This window comes from Geotrypetes seraphini, chromosome 1, assembly GCF_902459505.1.
Source record: "Geotrypetes seraphini chromosome 1, aGeoSer1.1, whole genome shotgun sequence".
Taxonomy (NCBI): domain Eukaryota; kingdom Metazoa; phylum Chordata; class Amphibia; order Gymnophiona; family Dermophiidae; genus Geotrypetes; species Geotrypetes seraphini.
The window spans coordinates 134,306,563-134,334,095 of NC_047084.1; the positions used below are offsets into that span (position 1 = coordinate 134,306,563).

Here is a 27,533-nt window from a genome sequence, read left to right on the forward strand (position 1 = left end):
TCAAGTTTCAACACACACAGTATATTCTACACCAAGAATCGTTATCGGTCCAAAGAGTTTTTTTCAAAAGTGCTTAGAGTGCAATTTTCATAAATAGTTTTAATAAATAGAGATACTCATCTTAAATGTGCAAGAAAACGTGACTCGGGGGTATGCACTCCGACATAGAGCTATGTTTCGCCGGATGGCTGTATCTGCTGCAAACTGTTGCCACTTTACCACAATAAATCTCTGAAAAAGGGGATCTCTAAATAAATGATACAGGAACCGCCATCCATCCCCAAGTGATGCCACCAAAACCCCTTGCATCTTCATCGACACCAAGGCATGATCCAAAAGCGTTGGGCTGCCAATTTGTGTCTGGGAAATCCATGAGAACAGCTCAGCTCCTACCAATATCTAATATAATAAAATGCTAGGCCGCGCATGCGCACTCCCTATGCGTGCGCCGGTTTTCCGTGAGCTGTAGCAACCCGCATGTAGGAGTGCGCATGCGCGTGAATTTCCCGAGGCGGCTGTTGGCTTAGCGGCGGGTTGGAGACAGCGTCATTCCTCAGGTCCCCCTCCCCCCCTTCTCTCCCTCCCAACCCGGGCAGAGGCGCAGCCGACAAATGTACCCGGGGCCGAAGGACCAAGGCTTTAGCTGAGAGTTATGGGTATCTTGAACCAGCACTTCCGCTCCTCTTTCTCTGGCCATGAGGTGCAGGGATCAGATTAAATACATTACGGCAAGGCGAACAGGGCCATACCAAAGCTCCGACTTGAACTGCCAGTTGGCCGGCTCCCTTGCCGGAGTTATTTTTTCAGTTTTAAAGGTGCCACCGCGGCTCCTGTCACGAGCCGCACTTGCTTCAAAGAAGACTTCTAATGCAGGCGGGCATCATTAGAGGAGCCGCTGCGGCACCTTTAAACTGAAAAATAGCTCCGGCAAGGGAGTCGGCCAGATCACCACGGAAGCCACTCCCCCCCCTCCCACCCTCTCTCTGTCTGCAAAAAAAACCCTACAACAACCCCAACAATCGCTGGCATTTAGGGGGAAAGGGGAGCTTGCAACAATAAAAACTCCCGATGCCCGCAACTGTGACCCCCCCCCAAAGTAAACTCCCCTGGAGCAAGGGGGGAGAGGGAGATCATTCCCATCTGTCCGAAGAAGGAACCGGCAGATTAGACGGTCAGCTGAGAGTAGGAGCAAGGGAATCAATCATGAGATGAGGGTGGAGGACAAGGAGGAGAATGATAGTTGGGTGGGGGCGGAAAGAGATGCCTGATTGGGAGTTGGGGCCTGGATTGATGAGGAGAAGAGAGACATGGGATAGCCACTAGAGAGAGAGGCTTTGGGCTGGTGAGAGAAGCAGGCATTTGGAGTACAGGTAGGAGAGAGAGAGTGCATGGATGGGGTGGCCCACCCCCACCTCAGTGAACGAGAGCTAAAGGAACCCCTCCCCTCCCCCGCCATGAGTGTGCGGGCAACTGACCACAGCTGGATTGAGGAAAGGGCAAGGGATCCCTTAGCTGGCACCGCTGGAAGGCAGCTTCAGTGAGGGTCTGGGCAGGGAGAGCGACAGAAAGAAAAAAAGATAGAAAGAAAGATAGCGGGAGGGAGAAAGAAAGATAGAAATAAATAAAGAAACATAGGGCAGGGAGAGAGACAGAAAGAAAAAAGATAGAAGGGCAGGGAGAGAGACAGAAAGAAAGGAAGAAAGAGACAGGGGGGCAGGAGAAAGACAGATATCTATTCTAGCACCCGTTAATGTAACGGGCTTAAACACTAGTATAATCAATACAAGACATAGACTGGTGAGGCCAAGCAAGGTGTGTATAATCAGAATCCAGCAAATGATGCACCTTCCAGGCGTCCATTAAGTTCAGCATTTTACGGAAAACAGCAAGCCCCTTAGCCGCCCGAAGATCTCTTGGAGAAGGTGTCCCAGTTTTATCCACAGTAGGATCCATTACTGCGTTAAAATCCCCAATACCACCAAAGGCACCTCAGAGGATTCAGGGTTTACCTAGTCCTCCGAGGCGGCTTTTCTCACCCATCCTCCCTTTATATGAGCTGGAGGGTTTGGTTAGGGTAGGAATCGGGGCTGTTGGATTCATTGGGGTGATGAGCTGCGAGCCAGCGGGGGATCCGTGCCAGGGGGATCAGTGACCCTGGAGAATGGTGAATGTCGCCCCTCAGAGCCTTACTACCGCAGCTGGATCGGGGGCTATGTTTTAATTTTACTGTAGCTCGGGACAATCGTTATGTTGTTTGTTTGAACAGTTAACACCAACAAACAGGGCTGCAGCTAATTTTTCCACCAACAAGTGTCTGTGTTGTATTATGACAGGAAGTTTGGAGTCTGGGTCAAGATGGGGGATGGTGGGTGAGAAGAGGCAAAGTGGGCGATTGACTATTAGGGAAATTTCTGATGATCTGAACATCTTTTATGGTTCCGTTCAAAACATTTTTTAACAACAGATTAGAACTTGAGGTAAGAGTGCAAAATTTGTTCCACCTGTTTCGATGGTCGAACAAAAGTAAATGTTTGTCAATTTCATTGGAGTTGCATGATCATGCTGCTTCAGATTCCAGCTTTTTAGGAAATGACATCACGGGAGATGAAACTTGGGTCTATGGTTATGATCCTGAGACCAAGGTTCAGAGTTCTCAATGGAAATCATCCTCCTTGTACAAAGAAAGTGTGCCAATCGAGATCCAAAATCAACCCGGCCCATATGCCTTAGGCCCCGCCCACAGGTGGGGGCCTAAGCCTACTGGGCCTAGTCCGGTTGGCCCAGGCATCTCAGGCCCCACCTGTGGGCGGGATTTGAGCCGCCTGGGCCAATCGGGCCCTAAGGCCAGCCATTCAACGATGGATGACCTGTCAGACGGGCTTGGCACCCGTCTGTCCGACCAATGATTTTGAAGGTACGGGGATGGGGGAGTCGTGGGGTTGGCGGGGGGGTCGTGGGTTGGCGGGGGGGGGGGGCGATCGGGGGGTTTGGGGGGGCCCTTGCGTCAAGGGCAGTAGGGCTTGGGCTCCCTCCTGCCCCGATAGTGTCGGGGGGTTTGGGGATGCCAGGGCAGGAAGGCTTGGGCTCCCTCCTGCTCCGATAGTGTCGGGGGGTTCAGGGGTGCCGTGGGGCAGGAGGGCTTGGGCTCCCTCTTGCCCGGATCGTTGTAGGGGGGATTCTGTAACCAGTGTTGTTTTTGACTGACACCGGTTACAGAATCCAGCTTTTAGGCGAAGGACTGGCTCCTCTTTCGCCTAAAAGCTCTTGTTTTGGGTGTTTGGGAGTTAGACTTTTTTTTAGTTGATTATATGGTGTTAGTGTAGACGTAGTGGTGGTCTGGGCGTTTAAACAGCTGAACGTAGAGGCAGACCATTATCAAAAAAATCCCCTTTTGGATGTTTTTTTTTTTATAATGGACATTTTCCCTGCTTCTACTTTCAACGTTTAAGGGCTTAGACCAAAAGGGGGCTTAGACGTTTGTTTTTTTTATTATGCCCCTCCATGTGTGTAGAAAACAACCTGAGACATGGGCAAACAGTTTTATCTTCCATCATAACAACTCTCCATGTTGCACATCACTTCTGGTACGGCAATTTCTGTTAAATAAAAACATTAAGGTGTGTGCTCATCCACATTATTCACTGTATCTGGCACCATGCGACTTTTAGCTTTTCTTCAAAGTCAAAATGACCACGAAAGGTAAGCATTTTGAATCGATTCAGGACATCGAGGCAGCCACAACAGCGCAACTAAAAACACGAAAGAGAACTTTTAGAATTGCTTCAGAAAGTGACAAGAATGATGGGATAAGTGTGTTTGAGGTGAGGGGGAGTATTTGAGGGGGATTAATGGCAATGTGTCTTTTATTGTAATTTTTTCTAATTTAAATATTTACCCTATATTTTGATCACACCTCGTATCTTTGCTTTTTTGTGTGTGTATCCTTTAAAGCACTCTGCACATTGACATATTTATACAAATACTAGTTGATCACCTGGCATTGCCCGAATATTTATTTATCCCAATCTTCCGGTATTGATAGACTTGTATTCAGTGATTATGCCTGGAACTTGGACTTAAACGGCATTGGGAGTGTCGGTATTCATCTCAGCGAACCCGAAAGCACTATGTGGTAGATACAATTTCCAATTCGAATTGATTCAATTAAAAAAAAAAATCGGCCTCCCGATTCAGTGACTGACCTTTCCCCCTCGCCCCTTAAAGCAGGAGCGGCAGTGCTGCTTCTTGCTGCCCAGCCGCTGCTGCTCCGCTTTAGGAGCAAGGGGGGAGGGTCAGTCAGGAAATGCTGCAGCGTCTTCCCCCCCCCCGCCTCCCGCTCGTACCTAAATTACTGACAGCCTGCAGAGAGGATCACCAGTGCTTTAGCGATCCTTGCAGGCTGCCATCGGCCTCCGCAGCTGTTCTTCCCACCCCCATAGCATTTTTCCCCAGATAGAAAGTGTTATGTATACCAAGTTTGGTTGAAATCTGTCCATGTCTTTCAGAGCTATGCTGAGTGTCCATCTCAGTGAGCCCCAAAACACTAAAGGGTAGACACTAATATCTGTCATTTTTAATAATTTTTACATGTCACCCTCTTCCAACCCCACAGTATTTTTCCCCAGATAGTAACTCATATATGTTCCAAGTTTGGTTGAAATCTCACCATGCGTTTATGGATTAGACACTAATATCTGTCGTTTTCAAAGTCACCCCCTTCCCACCTCTTTCCCCCCACCCACATGTCACCAACTTCCCCACACACGGTATTTGTCCCCAGATAGTAAGTCATATGTGTACCAAGTTTGGTTGAAATCTGTCCATGTGTTTCAGAGCTATGCTGAGTATACATCTCAGTGAGCCCGAAAACACTATGGGGTAGACACTAATATCTGTAGCTTTTGATAATTTTTACATGTCACCCCTTTCCCATCCCCACAGTATTTTTTCCCAAATAGTAAGTGATATGTATGTCAAGTTTGGTTGAAATCTGTCTGTGCGTTTCAGAGTTATGCTGGAACATACATACATACATACGATTTTTTATTTACATTAACAGGTGCTAGAATATATGTGTGTGTCTGTCTTTATTTCTTTCTCTCTCTCTCTCCTTAGCCGCTTTCTGTATTTCTTTCTTTCTTTCTGTCTTTCTTTTTCCTTGGCTGGCCACCACCACCCCTTGCCTGCTTCCCCTGTCCATTCTCCCTTCCTTTTACCTCCCCTGTGTCCACCAGCACCCCTTCACTGCTCCCCTTATCCAGCAGCAGCCCTTCTCCCTTTGTTTTACCTCCCCCCCTGGCCAGCAGCACCTCTCCTGCTCCCCCTGTCCAGAAGTAGGCTTCCCTTCCTTTTTCTTCCTCCCCCCCTGTTCATCAGCACCTCTTCCCCTGTCCAGCAGCACCTCTTTTCTGCTCCCCCTGATGGCAATTTATAACAGCCAGGTCCCCGACCATCCGCTTCCCCTCCCCCTCCAAAGCTGGAAATCACCTTTTGAGGTGAAGGGCGTTTTTAGGTGTAGGCAAAGAAGAAGCTTAGAAGTGAACCGAGGGGGGAGGAGGTTGGAGTGCAGGGGGGCAAGAGGAAGAGGTGAGAGGGAATGAGCATCAAGCAGGAGATGGAGAAAAGAGTGGAAAAGAGAAATCTGTGAGGTAAGGGAGGAAGAGGAAGGCAGAAGAGAGAGAAGGAAAAGATCCTGCCAAAACAGATTGAGTGCAGAATCTGAAATAGGGTTGGATGAATGTCATGGAACCGGCAAGGAAGTTGAAGGGGCTGGCACTGTGATGGAAAAGGAAAGGAAAAGGCCATTTGACATTAAATACTCTTAAAAATTACTATGTACAGCATATCAAAGAATGCTCCAAAATTCCAGCAGTGCACAGTTGATAAATACATAGCTTTACATTCTTATTTTAAGTGATTTAGGAGTGAATAAGAAGTCTTAGGTGCCAGTTTAACATATATAACTCAGATTTAAAAATGTAAATCAGCTTAACCTTAAAAGTAGAGATTGAGAGGAACTGGGTAAAAGCCAGATTCTCTGGATCCACCGGATTCCCTCAGGTCAACAGAGGAACCAGGTTTTACTTATACAATGCCCAGGATTCTCTTCTGCTTGGCATGTGGGGCTCCAACTTCCCCTGCTCTACCCCAGATCCTCTGCTGCCTCAGTCTTCCCCAGATTCTGTGGCTGCTCTGAATGCATCTCCATCTTGCCCTGCTCTGCTTTAGTGGGGCTTACCTTGCCCAGGAGCTTTGTGATTTTTTTTTTTCCTTAGCGTTAGGAGCCTGCATGGACCGAACAGCCCGAGCCCCGACCAGTTTAACTTTCCTGCGGCTCCTCTCACGATCACATGCCCACTTACCTACCAGTCTCGTGCTTCCAGCCAGGGCTTCTGAGCGCCGTCGCCCCAGCCAATCGTCGGCGGCCTTGGTCTGGGCCGCTCCGTGGCGCTAGGCGGGCGCAGCCCATGCCGCTGTCACGCCAACCTGCCGCCGAGCTGTCTTTCCGCCTCTGCCGGCGGGGACCGCCGGGGCCTGGGTGCGGCAGGGAAGTGGGGTCTTGCCTGGCCGAGGCCGGCCGAATCCCGGGTCTGCTCTCCTTCCCCTAAGTCCCAGCCCCTCACTCCGCACCATCTAGCGCATATGCACTTTTGCCGCCACATCCTGATCAGGGAACACGCGGCGCGAGTGCGCATGCGAGCTTAACGTTTTATTATATATATATATATATATATATATATTATATATATATATATTGTGCATCCTGGAAAGGAAGCAGGATTTGGGTTTAAGGAGCTATAACTTAATTTCGCATGAGATCAATGTTCAAATCGTTTGTTCAACTAACTTGAGGAGTTTTTCTTTTTTAACTTTTAGGAGATGCCCTCATTGCTGTGAATGATGTTGATGTATCCTCTGAGAATATTGAACGAGTTTTGTCTTGTATTCCTGGCCCTATGCAGGTACAGATATTTTGCTCATTTGAAGTTCTTATCATTTATGTTTGTGTTCCTGTTACTCAATGGAATAGCACAGATTGTAAATTCCTTGAGATTTCTGGTTGGCTAGGTTAGCAAGCAATAATGACTGTTACTGCCACAAGTGTAAACAGATGGAGTGTTTTTGGCATCCTGTGGTAGTTTGGACTGTCCAGTAAGTGTCTTTTCAAATGCAGACCACTCTTTCCTCATCAGTTGATTTTTCAGCTCAGTTGCTCATCTGTTCTAAGATGGTTTGGATGAATTCTGCAAGACAGAGATGCTGTTTTAGGTACTTTGCAGTTTGCACCTCAGTTTCTGTACAAAAGCATATCCTACTAAAATTCAATGTTAAACCTTCTGGTTTCCTGTCTCAATGCTGTGAAACTTCCGAAGATATGTGGTAGTCTGAATGCGAAGCCATTACATGAACATGATTTGTACATATTTGGGTGTCTTAGTAATATAGTAAATGATAGCAGATAGACTAGCATGGTCTATTTCAGTGGTCTGAAACTCGTGGCCCGCCATGTACTATTTTGTGGCCCTCGGTATGTTTATCATAATCACAAAAATAAAATAAAACAGTTTCTTGATCATATGTCTCTTTAGTTATAAATTACAATACAGTATTATTATTAAGACTTAGCCAAAAGGAAAGATTTATAAACTATAAAGAGTTTTACCTCATGCAAAATTTATTTAATAAGATATTAACTGTTTTTTCTGAGGCCCTCCAAGTACCTACAAATCCAAAATGTGGCCCTGCAAAGAGTTTGAGTTTGAGACCACTGGTCTATTTGGTTTGGCCAATAAAGTAGCTAGGATTGTACTTCTGCTTCATGGAGGTTACCTGGTTCTGTGCCTTTGTTTTTAGGGTTCTACCTGCTACTTTTGATATACATTTGATATAGTGGGGAGGAAGACAGAGGTTGTGTTCACGTCAGGCTCCTGTGATTTAGGTTAAATAATACAATTTTTTGTTTTATGCTGATCAAATTTTTACATACTTCTGCTCAGTCTATGTTAGAATACCAGTCTTGTGTTTTTTATTTTGAGTATTTTCCTTCACTTAATTTTCATCTGTTTTGTTTGGCTAAAGGCAACCTTTTGCCTCCCTGGTTCTGGCTTTATGTGGTAAGGATTGAAGATATGGCTCCCATACCAAAATAAAGTCTTATGTCAAACTGTCAAGCGAGCCTTTTGAGCCTTGAGAAATAGTAAGCAGTGTAGTTGATTAAGCCAATTCCAAAATCTAGGCGAAGAGTACTGCATTATACAGTTATGCCCCACCATGCAAGCCTTTTGAAAAAATAAATGTCTCCCCAACCCAAAAACCTTACAGCAGGCAGCTTTACCAAACAATACCCCTAGTGGTGAATTTAATACAGCAACTCCCCACGGTCTACCCAGATAATTTAAAATGTGGTCCCAAAAAGCTTTGATATGCTGACATTGCCATAGGGCAGGGGTGCCCACACATTTTGGACTTGCGAGCTACTTTTAAAATGACCAAGTCAAAATGATCTACCAACAATAAAATTTAAAAAAACACAAAGCACACTGTACAAATGCAAATTATTTATATTCCGGGGGGTTTTCAAAGAGGTCAAGGCAGATGACTTTATGCAATGTCCCCTCAGTAACAACCATACAAAAATAGACAAATATTCCCCCTCCCTTTTTACTAAACTGTGGTAGTGTTTTTCAGCTCAGGTAGCTGTTCTGAATGCCCCGCGCTGCTCTTGACACTCATAGGATCCCTGTGCTAAAACCCGCTATTGCGGTTTAGTAAAAGGGGGCCATAGTTCAAAATATAGTCAGCAGATATAAATTCTCAAAATTCTGAAAATAAAATCATTTTTCCTACCTTTGTTGTCTGGTAATTTCATGAATGTCTGGTTGCACTTTCTTCTTCTGACTGTGCATCCAATATTTCTTCCATTCTTTCAGCCTCCTGTATGCTTCCTCTCCTCCAGACCTCATTCCCTCCCCCAACTTTTTCTTCCTGTCTCCCTGCCCTCCCCTTTCTTTCTCCCTGCCCCCTTCTTTCTTTCTGTCTGTCTTTCGTTCTCCCTGCTCCCCTTTCTTTCTCTCTTTCTGTCTCCCTGCCCCCTTCCTTTCTGCCCCCCTTTCTTTCTCTCTCCATTTCCCCTTTTCTTTCTTTCTGTCTCCCTGTTCCCCCTTTTTTTGTTTCCCTTCTTTTTTTCTGTCTTTCTGACTCCCTGCCCCCACTTTTTTTCTGTCTCTCTGCCTGCCCCCTTTCTTTCTTTGTCTTTCTTTCTCCCTGACCCCCCCAAGCCACCGCTGCCACCATCGGGGAAAAGGCCCCCAAGCCACCGCTGCTGAGTTCTGAGTTCTCCCTGCTTCCTGATGCCTTAAACAGCCGAGCCCACCAGCCTTCCCCCCAACATCAATTCTGACATCGGAGAGGAAGTTCTGGGCCAGCCAGGCAGCGAATGGCTGGCCTGGAACTTCCTCTCCAACATCAGAATTGACATTGGAGGTGGGGGAAGGCTGGTGGGCCTGACGCTTCTGTTGTCCTTACGGCGTCGGGAAGCAGGGAGAATGCGAAGGCAACGCGAGTCTATCACGGAGCCCGGGATGGGCTTCACGATTGACTCGCGTTGCCTTCGTGATCGACCTTTTGGGCACCCCTGCCATAGGGCATCTGAGAATGAATTAGGCGCTTGGCCACACTTTCCACAGAGTGGTGTGTCTACCAAACTGAAGTGGAAAGCCTGCACCTGCGTAAAATATGCTCTAGTAATGACTCTATAAGTCAGGAGTGTCAAACTAAGGTTGGCGGGCCAAATTTGGCCCTCTGTTCCTTCCCTTCCTCCATCCTGGCTGCCCGGTCTCACATTAAAGCAGCCTGCAGAGGATCACTGGTTGGCTGTAGCGATCCTAGCAGACTCCCATAGCCTCAGCAGCACGTTCACTCTGCCGAAGTCCCTACATCAGAAGAGGGACGGGACACACACAACAAGTGAGGAAGTCATTTAGCCAATCTATTTGCTAACATTTTTTGCCAATAATTTTGCCTCACAGCAGAGAAGGGAAATAGGGGAAGATAGGACCCAACCAAGGTTGAATCCTTACCTGGTTTAGGAAAAAACACTATTTATGCTTGCTGGAGAGAGAGAGGTAGAGTCCCTGTCTGTACTGGATGATTGAACAAATTTACTAAAGGTTTTAGGATATCTAGATCTAAAAGTTTATAAAACTCTGCCCGAAACCCATCATTGCCGGGAAGCATTAAGAAGCCTCTTAACCCTTCTCTCAGACACGACAAATCTATGCTAGTTAAATACCTGGCACTAACCAGATTTTGTGTATCACCCTCGGTGTATAAACTAGCATAATAATCTTGAAAGATCTTATAAATATTCCAGTCCTCCTGAGTAAAGTTTCCCTTCGCTGTATAATGTTGAACACATTGGGTTCCTGAACCAGCCTAGCTAGCATTTTGCTGCTTTATTACCTTGTTTATATAGTTAGTATTGATAACACAGGGCACACATGCAACCTCTCCAAGATTCTCTTCTGTCTTGGTGGTCTCTGCAGAGGTATTTTCTTCAGATTCAGCTTCCATGGACGAAGATAGCAAGGAGCAGTTTACACTAGTGGCTTCAGGAAATCTCCTTGTCGAAAGGCATGCCTCTCTGGATTTCAGAGTGGGTGACTCTCACGGCCGCTGCCAGCCTTTTCAGCTGGGAAGCTCATTATGGGGACTGCTCAATTCATTGCCAGTGGATTCACTATCAGAAGGGGTGGTCCATAAACCATCTGGAACTCCGAGCCATCCAGTTGGAAAAGGTCATCAAGGGAAAGGCTATAAGGGTATTCTCCAGCAACACATATGTGGACAGACAGGAAGGCACCAAAAGTGCTCCCTTGTTCCTGGAGGCTAAGATGCTCTTCCAGTGGGTGGAAGCCCACCTTCAGGCTCTGCGGCCCACATGGCTGGAGTGGAAAACGTTCAGGTCGACTTTCTAAGTCAACAGTTCCTGGACCCAGGGGATGGGGTCTCTTTCAAGTGGTGTTCGATCTCATTCTGCGCCACTGGGTTAGACCAGTAATAGATTTAATGGCTTCAGCCAAAAATTCAAAAGTGAAGCACTTTTTAGGTCAAAGAGAGGAACCAGGAAGGTTGGGGTTCGATTCTTGGGTCCAGCCCTCACCACGTGATGGTCTCCTTTACGCCTGTCCCCATGATGGGCCGGGTCATTCGCAGGATCATGGCTCATCCAGGTTTCTTGATCCTATCGGCCCTAGACTAGCCTCGCTGACTGTAGTATGCAAACCTAGTATGGAACCCAAGCACAGTACCGGGTAAAGCTTTGGATTCTCGCCCAGAAATAGCTAAGAAGAAAAAAAAAATAAAATAATAATTTAAATTGAATCAGGTTGGGCAGACTGGATGGACCATTCGGGTCTTTATCTGCCGTCATCTACTATGTTACTATGTCGTCAGCGGGACAAGAGCCTTAAGCTCCCTCGTCATTGCGGCTTCTCAGTCAGGAGCCAGTCTCCATGGAGAAACCACAGAGCTTTGGTCTTACGGCATGGCTCTTGAGCATACGGCTCTAGTCCACAAGCGATATTCAGACTTGGTTATTGCCACTCTGCTCCGGGCTAAGAAGTCATCTGCTATGATGGCCTGAAAAGTACTGAGTGGAGCCATATAGAGAATATAGTAATTTTTTGATTTCTTGATTGAAGGAGGATCCCAAAAAGCGAAAATATTCCTGAAGAAACATCCCACAGCATGGACTGATGATCCAGTTTTCAAGGAACTTTGGAATCAGTTATCCAAACTGATTGTTATTAATGATTGAGCAGAACAAGGGATAAGCCTCATTGAAAAATACAATGATACTTTGAAAAAAGATGAAGAACAGAGACATTTTGTTCTTCACTAAGTGACCAGCCACTTAAGGAAGTTTCCTTCTGCATCAATGAAGTCTATGTCATAGACATTCTATGTCGGGTGCACAAGAATTACAATATAGAAACATAGAAACATAGAAAGATGACGGCAGATAAGGGCCATAGCCCATCAAGTCTGCCCACACTATTTACCCACCCTCTTAAGTCTACTGACCCCCTAAAGAATAATTGTAATTATACTGTCACTCTACTGACCCGCTCATTCAGTCCTAGTGACCCTATCCCTTGGCATGACCTCGTAGGGATCCCACATAGGTATCCCATTTGTTCTTGAAGTCTGAGATGCTGCGTGCCTCGACCACCTGCACTGGAAGCTCGTTCCAATGCTCAATCACTCTCTCCGTGAAGAAGTATTTCCTGGTGTCTCCACGAAACTTCCCTCCCCTGAGCTTGAGCGGATGTCCTCTTGTGGTCGAGGGTCCCCTGAGAAGAAAGATATCATCTTCCACCTCTACCCGTCCCGTGATGTACTTAAATGTCTCAATCATGTCTCCCCTCTCCCTACGCTCCTCGAGAGTGTAGAGCTGCAATTTGCTCAGTCTTTCTTCGTACGGGAGACCCTTTAGCCCCGAGACCATCCTGGTGGCCATCCGCTGAACCGATTCAACTCTGAGCACATCCTTACGGTAATGTGGCCTCCAGAATTGAACACAGTATTCCAGATGCGGTCTCACCATGGCTCTGTACAGTGGCATCATGACTTCAGGTTTCCTGTTGACGAAGCTTCTCTTGATACAACCTATCATTTGCCGTGCTTTAGATGAAGCCTTCTCCACTTGAGTGGCTGCTTTCATGTCAGCACTGATGATTACTCCTAAGTCTCGTTCTGCCGTAGTCCTGGCTAAAGTTTCTCCATTCAGGGTGTAAGTTCTGCAAGGATTTCCGTTGCCGAGATGCATGACCTTACATTTCTTGGCGTTGAAGCCCAGCTGCCAGATCAAGGACCAACTTTCTAAAGTACGCAGGTCCTGCTCCATAGCATCCTGAAGATTACAGCCGTTTACTACATTGCATAGTTTGGCGTCATCAGCGAATAAGGTTACCTTGCCTTGGAGCCCTTGAGTCAGATCCCTAATGAATATGTTGAAGAGGAGTGGGCCCAGGACCGAACCCTGTGGCACTCCGCTGGTCACCTCCGACATTTTAGAAAGGGTACCGTTGACCACCACCCTCTGAAGTCTGCCACTAAGCCAATCTTTAACCCATGCAGTTAGAGTCTCTCCTAATCCCATAGATTTCATATACAGTGGAACCTTGGTTTACGAGCATAATTCGTTCCAGAAGCATGCTCGTAAACCAAATTGCTCGTATATCAAAGTGAGTTTCCCAGCTTGATACGTTCCACCTCCTCCGAGAGCCAGAAGCCCAGGCAAGAGGCAGGATCTTTCTTTAACTGGCACAGCATGCAGCAGATGGGGTAAGGAGCTTGTTTGGGAGGGCGGATGCTGCTTCCAACACAGGGGTGCAATGCCAGTTCTCGTGGTGGGGGTGTTCGCGGGGGGGGGGTGCGATGCCGGTTAGAGCAGGGGGGAGAGGGGTGCTCGTTTATTGGGACATGCTCGTTTTGCGAGTTAAGGTTCGCAGGAGTGTTTTGCTTGTCTTGCAAAACACTCGCAAACCGCGTTACTCGCAAACCGAAGTTCCACTGTACTGTTAAGCTTAGCAATAGTTTAAAAAAAACCCAAGAACATAAGAATTGCCGCTGCTGGGTCAGACCAGTGGTCTATCGCGCCCAGCAGTCTGCTCACGCGGCAGCCCACAGGTCAAAGACCAGTACCCTAACTGAGACTAGCCCTACCAGCGCACTTCTTGTTCAGCAGGAACCTGTTCAACCCTGTCTTGAATCCCTGGAGGGTGTTCTCCTCTACGACAGACTCTGGAAGAGCGTTCCAGTTTTCCACCACTCTCTGGGTGAAGAAGAACTTCCTTACGTTCATCCGGAATCTATCCCCTTTCAACTTTAAGAGAGTGCCCTCTCGTTCTCTCTACCTTGGAGAGGCTGAACAACCTGTCCTTATCTACTAAGTCTATCGCCTTCAGTACCTTGAATGTTTTGATCATGTCCCCTCTGTCTCCTCTGTTCGAGGGAGAAGAGGCCCAGTTTCTCTAATCTTTCACTGTACGGCAACTCCTCCAACCCCTTAACCATCTTGGTTGCTCTTCTCTGGACCCTCTCGAGTAGTACCATATCCTTCTTCATGTACGGCGACCAGTGCTATACGCAGTACTCCAGGTGAGGGTGCATCATGGCCTGGTACAGCGGTATGATAACCTCCGATCTGTTCGTGATCCCCTTATTTATCATTCCTAGCATTCTATTTGCCCTTTTTGCTGACACCGCACATTGTGCAGACAGCTTCATCGACTTGTCGATCAGAACTCCCAGATCCCTTTCCTGGGAGGGCTCTCCAAGTACTGCCCTGGACATCCTGTATTCATGCCTGAGATTTTTGTTACCGACATGCATCAATTTTGTGTGGTTTTCATTTTTATATAAATGAAAAAAAATTGGCCTTGTGGACAAATGAAATGCATTAATTAATTTTTTTGGACTATCACACACAAAAGATGTAGTTGCTAGGAGTCCAAAACAGTGCTGCTGCAAAGTAATTGAACCTTTGCTTCCCAATTAACTGAGCTATTGGTGTATTTGTGTGTTCCTTCTATTTCTGGCACAATTTAGTTAAATTTCTTCGATTTATTGTTTTAAATAGCTTTCTAGAAGAAATATTTGATATTAATATAGGTTCCATCTTCAACTAATAGGTAAAACTCACATTTGAAACACCAATGGTGGAAGCAGAAATTTCTATGAAGCAAAAGGAGAAGCAGGTGCAGTCAAATATGAATAACCTGGCCAGGCTTCTATTGGGAGAAGACAATTCTGATCTGCAGTTGGCTATCCAAGAAATGCCTCATATAGCTATGTACCTCAATCTGAAACTGGATTCCGATACTTCCAAGGAAGAGGTACGTGACCAACAGTAGCAAAAATGCCAATGGTGGAGTTTTTGATTTGTAATGCAACATATAAATCTATCAAGTAAATAAAACAGAGCTTGACAACTGCCAGGTCGCCATGGTGCTTAGAAATTGCACATTGATGCCCAGGATTTTTTGCCTCACCTCCAAAATTAAGTAGGTTTTATTTGGGGGGATAATACTGCTTACCATGATTTGACTCTCTATGTTGAGAGAGAGAAAGAGCTGAGGGGGTTGCAAGAGAGTGTGGTTAGTGAGGGGAGAGAGCATGGTTAATAACTGAGGGGAGAGGGTTGAGAGAGAGAGCGTGGGTAAACACTGAGAGAAGACGGTTGAGAGACAGAGCATGGGTATAGACTGAGGGGAGAGGGTTGAGAAAGAGCATGGGTAAAGACTGAGGGAAGGGTATGAGCGAATGAGAGACTGAGTGAAGTCCATGGGAAGGTGGGCATGTATGAGCAAAAATGAAACTGGTGGGGACCCAGGTTTTGCTTACATGTGAAACAAGTTTCAAGTTTTTTGTTTTTTTGTTTTTTTTTCCCCAAATCTTTATTTATTTTAACATATACATCAAGTGTACATTAAAATATGAACACAACATATTACATTATCACTTGATAATTCCATAACAATATATAACTAAAAGATTTATATCCCACCCCCATCTCATATCTATACATGAATAATATAATTCCTATGTATATTAAAGAATGGGGGGGTTGAGGGATGGGGGATGGGTGGGTTATGATAATTTAATATATATGTGCATAATTTAAGTTTCAAGTTTTTATTAAAATTTGATAAATTGCTTATCCAATTTCTAAGCGATGTACAAAGCATAAAAGGGTTTTTTTAACAAGCTATATAAAAACTTACAAAGACTTTACAATGTACATGATCCGAGGGGAAAGGGGAAAGAAATACATTTTATGATAGGACAGAGAGACACTTAAGGATAAAACAATATGGAAGGGGATTGGAAAGAAGAAATCTGAAAGAAAAGTTAACAAACCTGTCTATTAGTTAAGGTAAGTTGAAGGCATCTTTGAATAAGAAGCATTATCCCAGGACAAGCAGGCAGGTATTCTCACATATGGGTGACGTCATCGACGGAGCCCGGATGCGGATGCCTCACAAGCAGACTTGCTTGAAGAAACTCGAAGTTTCAAGTCGCCCGCACCACGCATGCACGCGTCTCCTCAGTTTTCAGTTTTCCGCGGAGCCGAGAAGTCCATCTTTGACTCTCTGTGTTTAACTTTGTCCCTCTGTGCCTTTTCTCTACCGCGGTTTGTGTTTTTTTCCTCACGAATCGCTGTTTTTAGTTTTTCTTTTATTTTAGTAAAAAAAATATTTTTTTCTTCTTCTGTTTGTTTTCCGGGACAGGCCGCTCGGCCGCAGCCCGAGGGCTTCGATTTTGTGGCGGCTATTTTTCCTTCTATGTCCCGGCCTGCTACGGGCTTCAAGAGGTGTAGGTGGTGTCAGCGCACGATCTCTCTTACGGACCTTCACGGACGCTGCCTCAAGTGCCTTGGGCCACAACATCATCCTAGGTCATGCCTGCCTTGCCAAACACTTCAGCCTCGTGCTTTCAAGCGTCGTTGCATTTTGGTGGACAAGCTTTTCGAGATGGAGTCTCCTACTGATCCCTTGACTTCGAAGGCGTCTTCGGGCTCGACTTCCACCGTGGCTCCTGCGCCTACTGCTTTCACCTCGAGCCTCATCAGACCTTCGTCGTTTGCAGCGGCTCTTGCTTCGACGTCATCTGCTGTATCTTCCCCTGTTTCCTCAGGTCAGATAGCTCAGCAGTCGGTTCCGCCGGTGGTGATTAAAATGTTTAAGACTCCCAAGTCGAAGCACATTCACACTACCTCGAAGGAACCTCCATCCAAAGCAAGTGGTCCGGTTTCAGACGTGGATCCATCCTTGCCGGCTTCTTTCCAGACCATGTTAGAGAAGAAGTTTATTCAGTTCCTTACTAACATGGGATCCAAACTGCTTCCTCTTATCCAGCCTGGGCATTCAGCAGACTCCTGCGAGGTCGAGCCGCTTCCTTTGCCCCAGTCTGAACTTACACATTCTTTGCAGGGAGCAGAGTCTCTGCGAGTGTCTGGTCTGCCATCCAAGCATGTAAAGCAAGGAACAGATTCTTTGCGAGTGCCTTGATGAGAATCCTCACACTCTAAACAAGGAGCAGAGTCTTTGAGAGTGCATTGAGGTTCCCCCATCAAGCCTCTGGAGCTTCGATCTACAGCCTCTAGTCCAGGGGTGCCCACACTTTTTGGGCTTGCGAGCTACTTTTAAAATGACCAAGTCAAAATGATCTACCAACAATAAAATTTTAAAAAAACACAATGCACACTGTACGCATAGAAAATGTTAATTATCATTCCTATTCCAGGATTTTTCAGAGGTCAAAGCAGATAACTCTATGCACTATCACCTCAGTAACAATCATACAAAAATAGACAAATATACCCCCCTCCCTTTTTACTAAACCACGATAGCAGTTTTTAGCGCAGGGAGCTGCACTGAATGCCCAGCGCTGCTCTCGACACTCATAGGCTCCCTGCGCTAAAAATCTCTATTGCGGTTTAGTAAAAGGGGACCTTAGTGTAAAATATAGACAGCAGATATAAATTCAGACACATTTTGATCACTAAATTTAAAATAAAATCATTTTTCCTACCTTGTCTGGTGATTTCATGAGTCTCTGGTTGCACTTTCTTCTTCTGATTGTGCATCCAATCTTTCTTCTCTTCTTTAGCCTGTATGCTTCCTCTCCTCTAGATCTCGTTCCCTCCCCTAACTTTTCCTTCCTCTCTCCCAGCCCTTTCTTTCTCTCTGCCTCCCTTTCTTTTTTTTCTGTTTCTCTTCTTTCCTTCTGTCTCCCTGCCTGCCCTTTTTCTTTCTTTCTCCCTGCCCTCCCCCAAGCCACTGCCATCAGGGACCAGGACCCAAACCGCACCAATAACAGGCCCCAAACCGCCACCAATAACAGGCCCGAAAGCCGACGCCGCCCCAACCTCTCCCTGCTTCGGCCGACCAGCATCGCGATCGAGTTGTTGGGGGAAATGCTGCCGGGTCCTGCCTTCGCGGAAACAGAAAGTAGGCAGGACCCGGCAGGAAGAAGAACAAATGCTTCACTAACCTGTCTCCCCCATTAGCCCGTAGCGAACGCTTGCTTCAGGGCTCTCAACATGTGCGTGCAGGCTTCCCTTCTCCCCCCCCCCCCCCCGGACATAACTTCCGGTTTCGGAGGGAAGAGAAGAGAAGCCTGCACGCACACGTTAGAGCCCGGAGCATAAGTTCGCTAGGGGCTGAAATTTCCAAGCCGGTTTTTTTTGGGGGGGTTTTAATGTTCAGCAGCGGCAGAGGACAGCTGGACGGACCGCCCAGCTAAAAGGCCCTAGGGAGAACACTGGAGAGGAAGGCTGATCGGCCGGTAGATCAGGACGGCAACACGAGTGCGATCGACTCGAGTTGCCTTCCTGAGCTACTGGTCGATCGCGATCGACGCGTTGGGCACCCCTGCTCTAGTCCTATTCATACATCAGCATCAGCTTCCTACGTCTCCGAGGCGAAATTTCGATCCTCGAGATCTGGTTCCAGACACAGTTCTCACCGACATTCGAGACCTTCATCGAGGCATCCTTCCAGGCATAGTTCTTCTCATGACAGACCATCTTTCTCGAAGCCTCGATCTACTCCAACCTCAACCAGACCACCGACTCCTCGTTCGAGGTCTCAGATGCCGGACCTCGAGGATGTTCCGGTCTCGATTGCCTCGTCCAAGTCACCAGGTTCCTTTGATGCCTTTTTCCCTGCCGAAGCTTCTTCTTCGACACAGGCTGCCTCGACGTCCTCGAGTCCTTCTCGAGGCAAAGCATTGGCAGATCAGCTTTCTTTCTCGTCTTTCCTGCGACAGATGGCTGTAGACTTGGATATTCAATTGGATACTGGATCCAAATATTCTAAGGAGTATCTCGAAATCATGCATCTTCCTCAACCTCCGGCAGAATCTCTTAAGCTTCCACTTCATAAGCTTTTGAATCAGACTTTTGGTCGTTGCATGGAAACCGGCTGTTCCAGGAAAATTGGACTCCAGATATAAGACTGTGCATCGCAAAGGGTTTACATAAGAACATAAGAAGTTGCCTCCACTGGGTCAGACCAGAGGTCCATCTCGCCCAGCGGTCCGCTCCCGCGGTGGCCCATCAGGTCTATGACCTGTGAAGTGGTTTCTGACCCCTTCTATGACCTACCTCTAGTTCTATCTGTACCCCTCAATCCCCTTATCCTCCAGGAACCTATCCAAACCTTCCTTGAACCCCTGTAAAGTGCTCTGGCCTATCATATCCTCTGGAAGCGCGTTCCATGTGTCCCCCACCCTCTGGGTAAAAAAGAACTTCCTAGCATTTGTTCTAAACCTGTCCCCTTTCAATTTCTCCGAGTGACCCCTAGTGGTTCTGGGCCCCCACAGTTTGAAAAATCTGTCCTTATTCACCTTCTCAATGCCCTTTAGGATTTTGAAGGTTTCTATCATAAGAACATAAGAACATAAGCAGTGCCTCCGCTGGGTCAGACCATAGGTCCATCCTGCCCAGCAGTCCGCTCCTGCGGCGGCCCAAACAGTTCACGACCTGTCTAAATCACCAGAAGGGGCCCCCATGCCTCCTTGGTTTCCTAATTGAGTCCTATCTTCCTATCAAAGTCCTAGCCCTCAAGTTTCAAGTTTCAAGTTTATTAGGATTTTATATACCGCCTATCAAGGTTATCTAAGCGGTTTTTACAATCAGGTACTCAAGCATTTTCCCTATCTGTCCCGGTGGGCTCACAATCTATCTAACGTACCTGGGGCTATGGAGGATTAAGTGACTTACCCAGGATCACAAGGAGCAGCACGGGGTTTGAACCCACAACCCCAGGGTGCTGAGGCTGTAGATCCAACCACTGCGCCACACACTCCTCTTCTCCAGGGAGAACAGCCCCAGCATTTTCAACCTGTCAGCGTATGCAAAATTTTCCATACCCCTTATCAGTTTAGTCGCTCTTCTCTGGACCCCCTCAAGTACCGCCATGTCCTTCTTGAGGTACGGCGACCAGTACTGGACACAGTACTCCAGGTGCGGGCGCACCATTGCGCGATACAGCGGCATGATGACTTCCTTCGTCCTGGTTGTGATACCCTTTTTGATGATGCCTAGCATTCTGTTTGCTTTCTTTGAGGCTGTCGCACACTGCGCCGAAGGTTTCAATGTTGTGTCCACCATCACCCCCAGGTCTCTTTCAAGGTTGCTCACCCCTAGCATTATTCCCCCCATTTTGTAGCTGAACATCGGGTTCTTTTTCCCTATATGCATGACCTTGCATTTCTCTACGTTAAAACTCATTTGCCACTTTTTTGCCCATTCTTCCAGTCTCATTAGGTTCCTTTGCAGGTCTTCACAGTCTTCCGTGCTTCTAACCCTGCTGCAGAGTTTGGTGTCATCAGCAAATTTGATAACCTCACATTTCGTCCCCGTCTCCAGGTCGTTAATAAATATGTTGAACAGGAGAGGTCCCAGCACCGACCCCTGTGGGACTCCGCTCGTGACCTGTTGCCATTCTGAGTATTGGCCCTTTACTCCAACACTCTGTTTCCTGCCTGCCAATCAGTGTTTGATCCATCTGTAGATATCCCCTTGCACCCCGTGGTTCCACAGCTTTTTAAGTAGCCGTTCGTGAGGTACCTTGTCAAAGGCTTTTTGGAAGTCAAGGTAAATGATGTCTATGGATTCCCCCTTATCCATCTGGCTGTTTATTCCCTCAAAGAAGTACAGCAAGTTTGTGAGGCACGACCTTCCCCTGCAGAAGCCATGCTGGTTTGACAACTCTTAGTTATCTCAATAATCCCTGCTTGTCGAGTCCTCCTTGAAAAGGTCCCATCCTTCCAAGGTTTATGCCACCGTCCCTCCTGGAAGGGAAGGGAAGGGAAAACTGTGGACAAATTCGGACGTCACATCTACCAGAATGCTATGATGTCCTCTAAAGTCCTCAATTATAATTTTTATTTCATCACTTACTTTGAATTTCTTCTTTCTCTTCTACCAAAGTTTTTGAATTATTTGGATACCCAAATGCATTTTGAGTTTCAGAAAGTCATTGCTTCTTTCTCTCAATTACGTCTGCATCTCCTCCAATCATCTTATGATGCCTTCGAGTTATCTGCCCGAGCGGCTGCTTGCTCTGTAGCTATGCGTCGTCTTGCCTGGTTCGTCCATTGACCTGGACTCTAACTTTCAAGACCGCTTGGCTAACATTCCTTGTGAAGGCAACATAAGCACATAAGCATTGCCTCTGCTGGGTCAGACCAGGAGTCCATCGTGTCCAGCAGTCCGCACCCGCGGCGGCCCCTCAGGTCCGTGACCTGTAATAGGACCTTACCTAAGTCTTTCATCCCCTATTCATTTAATACCTGTACCTATACCCTTCAATCCCCTTATCCTTCAGGAAGTCATCCAGTTCCTTTTTGAAGCCCAATATTGTACTCTGCCCTATCACCTCCTCTGGGAGCGTATTCCAGGTATCCACTATCCTCTGAGTGAAGAAGAATTTCCTAGCGTTCGTTTTGAATCTGTCTCCTTTCAATTTTTCTGAATGCCCTCTTGTTTTTGTGGACCCGGCTAGCCCGAAGAATCTGTTCTTTTCCACCTTCTCTATGCCTTTCATGATCTTATAAGTCTCTATCATATCCCCTCTAAGTCTCCGCTTCTCCAGGGTAAAGAGCCCCAGCTTCTCCAACCTTTCAGCATACGAAAGGTTCTCCATGCCGTATATCATCCGTGTCGCTCTTTTCTGGACCCTCTCGAATATCGCCTTATCCTTCTTAAGGTACGGTGACCAGTACTGGACACAGTACTCCAGATGTGGGCGAAACATCGCTCAATACAATGGTAGAATAACCTCCTTCGTTCTGGTAGTGATACCCTTTTTGATTATGCCCAACATTCCGTTTGCTTTCTTTGAGGCTGCTGCACATTGCGCCTCCAGCTTCATCGTTTTATCCACCAATACCCCCAAGTCTTCAAGGCTGCCTTCCCCCAGTACCCTCCCTCCCATCGTATAGCTGTACATTGGGTTCCTCTTCCCCACTTGCAAGACCTTACATTTTTCTACATTGAAGCTCATTTGCCATCTTATTGCCCACTCACTCAATCTGTTTAGGTCTCCTTGTAATTCTTTGCAATCCTCTACGATTCTGACTCTACTGGAGAGTTTTGTGTCGTCCGAAAATTTTATAACTTCGTACTTCGTCCCTGTTTCCAGGTCGTTTATGAATATATTGAACAGCAGTGGTCCCAACACTGACCCCTGTGGGACCCCACTTGTGACCCCTTTCCAGTCCGAGTAGTGTCCCTTTACACCTACCCTCTGTTTCCTATCTGCCAGACAACTTCTGATCCATCTGTGCACGTCCCCTACCACCCTGTGGCTCCATAGTTTCCTCAGTAGGCGCTCATGGGGTACCTTGTCGAAGGCTTTTTGGAAATCAAGATATACGATGTCTATGGGGTCACCCTTGTCCAATTGCTCACTTATCCCCTCAAAGAAATGCAGTAGGTTAGTTTGGCATGATCTTCCTTTACAGAAACCACCTCTTTGATGAATCCATTGAGGCAGCCACCAAGAAATTATCTGACCATGAAAAATCTTTTGCTTCTTTAGTCAGACCTAAGCCAAAGCCAGCTCCTGCCAAGCCTGCACGCCCTGCTCTTATCTATCAAAGGCGTTTTGCTCCAAAGCCGGCTCCTTATACTTGCCCTCCTTTGAAAAAACAGCAATCTCAGAAGCAACAGAAACTCCAACCTTCTGCTGCACCTAAGGCTTCTCAGCCTTTTTGACTGTTTAAAACAGAGCATAACCTCCACCGTTCTGTGACTGTCTCCTTTTCCCCCTGTAGGAGGTCGTCTCCATCATTTTTACATCCGATGGACGATAATTACATTTGACCTCTGGGTGCTTACCATCATCAAGGAAGGATACTCTCTTCATTTCACTCAGGTTCCACCAGAGCTTCCACCAAGAGAGTATCCTTCTAAGCCATCCCAGAACGCCCTTCTTCTTCAGGAAGCTCAAGCTCTGCTTTCTCTCCATGCCATCGAACCAGTTCCCTTGCAACAGCAGAACAGGGGTTTTTAATCCCGTTACTTCCTTGTTCCGAAGAAGACGGGCGATCTGTGACCCATTCTGGATCTCAGGGCTCTCAACAAATTTTTAGTCAAAGAAAAGTTTCGAATGTTGTCCCTGGCATCTCTTTATCCCCTTCTCGAGCATAACGACTGGTTATGCTCTCTGGATCTCAAGGAGGCCTACACTCATATCTAATCTAATCTAATCTAAATCTTGGGTTTATATACCGCATCATCTCCGCAGATGGAGCTCGACACGGTTTACATGGTTAGGGAAGGAACGGAACTCCAGTGGAATTATATAAGTATCCCCATTCACCCGGCCTCCCATCAATAACTCAGATTTCGGGTGGGGAATCTGCATTATCAATACAAAGTACTACCTTTCGGCCTGCCTCGTCTCCCAGAGTGTTCACCAAGTACCTGGTAGTGGTAGCAGCAGCTCTCTGGAACCATGGTCTTCAGGTATTTCCCTACCTTGACGACTGGCTCATCAAAGATTCCACATCTCAAGGGGTTATTGTAGCGACCCAACTGACTACCTGGTTTCTACAAAGTTTGGGATTCAAAATGACTTTTCCAAATCTCAACTTCAACCCTCACAGACTCTACAATTCATTGGAGCTGTTCTGGACACTGTCCAACTCAGAGCATTCCTTCCATAACAATGTCTGGAAGCTCTTCTTCAACTCTGTCATACAGTGTCTTCCCGCTCTTCCATCTCAGCGAGACACATGATGGTATTTCTGGGTCACATGGCCTCCACAGTACCCGTGACTCCTTTTGCCATGGACTTCACCTCAGAATTCCTCAGTGGACCCTGGCATCTCAATGGACGCAAGTTTGCGACCCTCCTTCTCGACACATTTCAGTCACTCTTTCCTTCAAAAAGTCTCTCCGTTGGTGGATGCTCTCTTCCAATCTTTCCAGAGGCTTGCTTTTTCAAACACCCCCTCATCAGAAGGGCCTCACGACAGACTCTTCGACCTACGCTTGGGGTGCTCATCTCGATGGTCTCTGTACTCAAGGCCACTGGACCAGTATGGTTCATCAATGTCACATAAATCTATTGGAGCTCAAAGCGATTTTCAAGGCTCTCAACGCTTTTCAACATCTTCTTCGCGACCAGGTAGTCCTCATCCAGACAAACAACCAAGTCGCCATGTATTATGTCAACAAACAAGGCGGGACGGGCTCTGCCTCCCTTTGTGAAGAAGCTCTGAAGGTTTGGGACTGGGCAATCCGCCACAACACCTTCCTCAAAGCTGTCTACATTCAAGGGGCGAAGAATTGCTTGGTAGACAATTTGAGTTGTCTTCTGCAACCTCACAAATGGACTCTCCATTCCTCGCCTCTTCATCACATTTTTTCACAATGGAGAACCCCTCGGATAGACCTCTCTGCGGCTTCCCACAACTTCAAACTGCCTCAGTTCTGCTCCAGGATATACTATCCTCACCGCCTTGAGGCAGATGCTTTTCTTCTGGAATGGACAAGTCTCTTCCTATACGCATTCCCTCCATTCCCTCTCATTCTCAAGACTCTAGTCAAGTTGAAGAACGATCATGCCACCATGATTCTAATCGCTCCTCGGTGGCCAAGACAACCTTGGTACTCCCTTCTACTTCAACTCAGCACCAGGGAGCCATACCGTCTACCAGTTTTTCCTTCTCTGCTTACACAGAGTCAAGGATCTGTGCTTCATCCCAACCTGCAGTCTCTACACCTGACAGCTTGGTACCTTTCAACATAACTCCTCTTCAGTTTTCTCAATCTGTAAGAGATGTCTTAGAATCTTCTAGGAAGCTTAACACTAGACAATGCTATCACCAAAAGTGGACTAGATTTTCTACGTGGTGTTTTTCTCATCATACAGAGCCTCAGCATTCCTCCTTATCTTCTGTTTTGGACTACTTGTTGCACTTATCCAATTCTGTCCTCAAGTCTACATCTATCCGAGTCCATCTCAGTGCAATTGCGGCTTTCCATCAGCCTATTGAAGGGAAACCCCTCTCTGCTCATCCAGTGGTTTCCAAATTCATGAAAGGACTCTTCAATGTTAAACCTCCTCTCAAACCACCTCCTATGGTTTGGAACCTCAGTGTTGTCCTTACTCAACTCATGAAGCTTCCATTTGAACCAATTGATAAGGCTCATCTGAAGTATCTCACTTGGAAAGTGGTGTTTCTCATAGCCCTCACTTCTGCTCGAAGAGTCAATGAACTGCAAGCTTTAGTTACTGACCCACCATTCACTGTGTTCCATCATGGTTCTTCGTACTCATCCTAAATTCCTACCTAAAGTGGTCTCAGAATTTCATCTCAACCAATCCATCGTACTTCCAGTGTTTTTTTCCAAAGCCTCATTCTCATCCTGGAGAATCAGCTCTTCATACTCTGGACAGTAAACGTGCTTTGGCCTTCTACTTGGAACGCACCAAATCACACAGAACTGCTCCTCAACTTTTTGTTTCCTTCGATCCAAATAAGTTGGGCAATCCTATTTCTAAGCGTACCATCTCCAACTGGATGGCGGCTTGTATCGGCTTGTATCTCTTTCTGCTATGCCCAGGCTGGATTACCCCTTCACAGTAAAGTCACTGCCCATAAAGTCAGAGCAATGGCAGCTTCAGTAGCTTTCCTCAGATCTACACCTATTGAGGAAATTTGCAAGGCTGCTACTTGGTCCTCGGTTCATACCTTCACTTCTCACTATTGTCTGGATACTTTCTCCGGACGGGATGGACAGTTTGGCCAAACAGTATTACAAAATTTATTCTCCTAAATTGCCAACACTCCCACCATCCCATTCTGGTTAGCTTGGAAGTCACCCATATGTGAGAATACCTGCCTGCTTGTCCTAGGATAAAGTACAGTTACTTACCGTAACAGGTGTTATCCAGGGACAGCAGGCAGCTATTCTCACAACCCACCCACCTCCCCTGGTTGGCTTCTCTGCTAGCTATCTGAACTGAGGAGATATCTGCGCTGGGCGGGAAGGCACTCGCGCATGCGCAGTGCGAGCGACTCGAAACTTTGAATTTCTTCAAGTAAGTCTGCTTGCGAGGCGTCCACATCCGGGCTCTGTCGATGACGTCACCCATATGTGAGAATAGCTGCCTGCTGTCCCTGAATAACACCTGTTACGGTAAGTAACTGTGCTTTTTAGTTTGCTTTTGAATTGATCCTCTATTTTTTCTTCTCTTAATTTAGGTTGGTAAAGTATTCCATGTTTGGGGTGCTGTAACTGAAAAGATGTTTGGGTGTTTTATACTAATTATTTTTAAAGAAGGAATGAAAAGTAGTGATCTAACTGAGGGAGTAGGCACTTAGGGAATCAGCAGTTTGTCTAAGAAGATTGGTACATTAGTTGTTTGAATTTTAAAAGATAGAAGGGTAATTTTATAAGCAATTCTATAACTGATTGGCAACCAGTGTGCCTTTATCAAGAGAGGGGTTGAGTGATCAAATTTCTGTGCTTTAGAGATTAATTTAATAGCAGTGTTTTGAATAATCTGTAGATGTCTGATCTCCCTTTGCGTCGTACCTTTAAACAGCGAGTTGCAATAGTCTAGTTTTGAATCACTAGAGAATGGATTAAGATGTTTATTAATTTTGGTTCTAAGAATTTTGACACTGACTGAATCATACGAAGTTTGTAATGGCAAGACTTGACCACCAAACTAATATGTTCGTGATAAGTAAGTTTGTGGTCAAAAATGACACCTAGAATTTTTACTGAATTAATCATTTGGAATGGATTGTCATTAATGGTGATAGGGTCTCCTAGGGAAGTACCTTCTTTCCAGGGGAATAATAAGGCCTTTGTTTTTTGAATGTTAAGAGCTAGCATATTCTGCTTCAACCATGAATTGATGAAATCTAGTTTTTGATTAATGTTAAGAATTTCATTGATGTCATCAGATGATAAAGGGTGCATAAGTTGTGTGTCATCCACGTAGGCGAAAACAGAAAATCCGATGGATTGACAAAAGGTCATTAAGAGGGGCTTTGAAGATATTGAACAGAAGTGGAGATAGGATGGAGCCTTGAGGGATGCCAAATTTGATATTGGATGATTGAGATGTAGTGTTGTTGAATATTACATTTGAAGAGCGATCAGCAAAATATGATTTGAACCAGTTGAATATTTGGCCCAAAACACCAATGAAAGACAGCCTAGCTAACAAAAGATTACAATCAATAGTGTCAAAGGCCGCTGAAAGATCAAGTGAAATAATAATAATAATAATAATTTATTTCTTATATACCACCAAAGCCGTAGTAGTTCGAGGCGGTTTACATAAGAACATAAGAACATAAGAACTGCCATCTCCGGATCAGACCTTTGGTCCATCAAGTCCGGCGATCCGCGCACGCGGAGGCCCTGCCAGGTGTACCCTGGCGTAATTTATAGTCCATCATATCTTTATATGCCTCTCTTAAGGAGATAT

The 27,533-nt window shown here is 46.2% G+C and overlaps 1 protein-coding gene across 5 annotated transcripts in view; it reads left to right on the forward strand.

Annotated features, from left to right (window-relative positions):
- INTU (inturned planar cell polarity protein) overlaps positions 1–27,533 on the forward strand; it is a 234,221-nt gene that overhangs the window by 79,609 nt on the left and 127,079 nt on the right. For all 5 annotated transcript variants that reach the window (XM_033938846.1, XM_033938856.1, XM_033938837.1 and 2 more), the window contains exons 3-4: positions 6,877–6,962; positions 14,697–14,900. In XM_033938846.1, the coding sequence (XP_033794737.1) occupies positions 6,877–6,962; positions 14,697–14,900 (290 nt within the window). The remainder of the gene's footprint in view (positions 1–6,876; positions 6,963–14,696; positions 14,901–27,533) is intronic.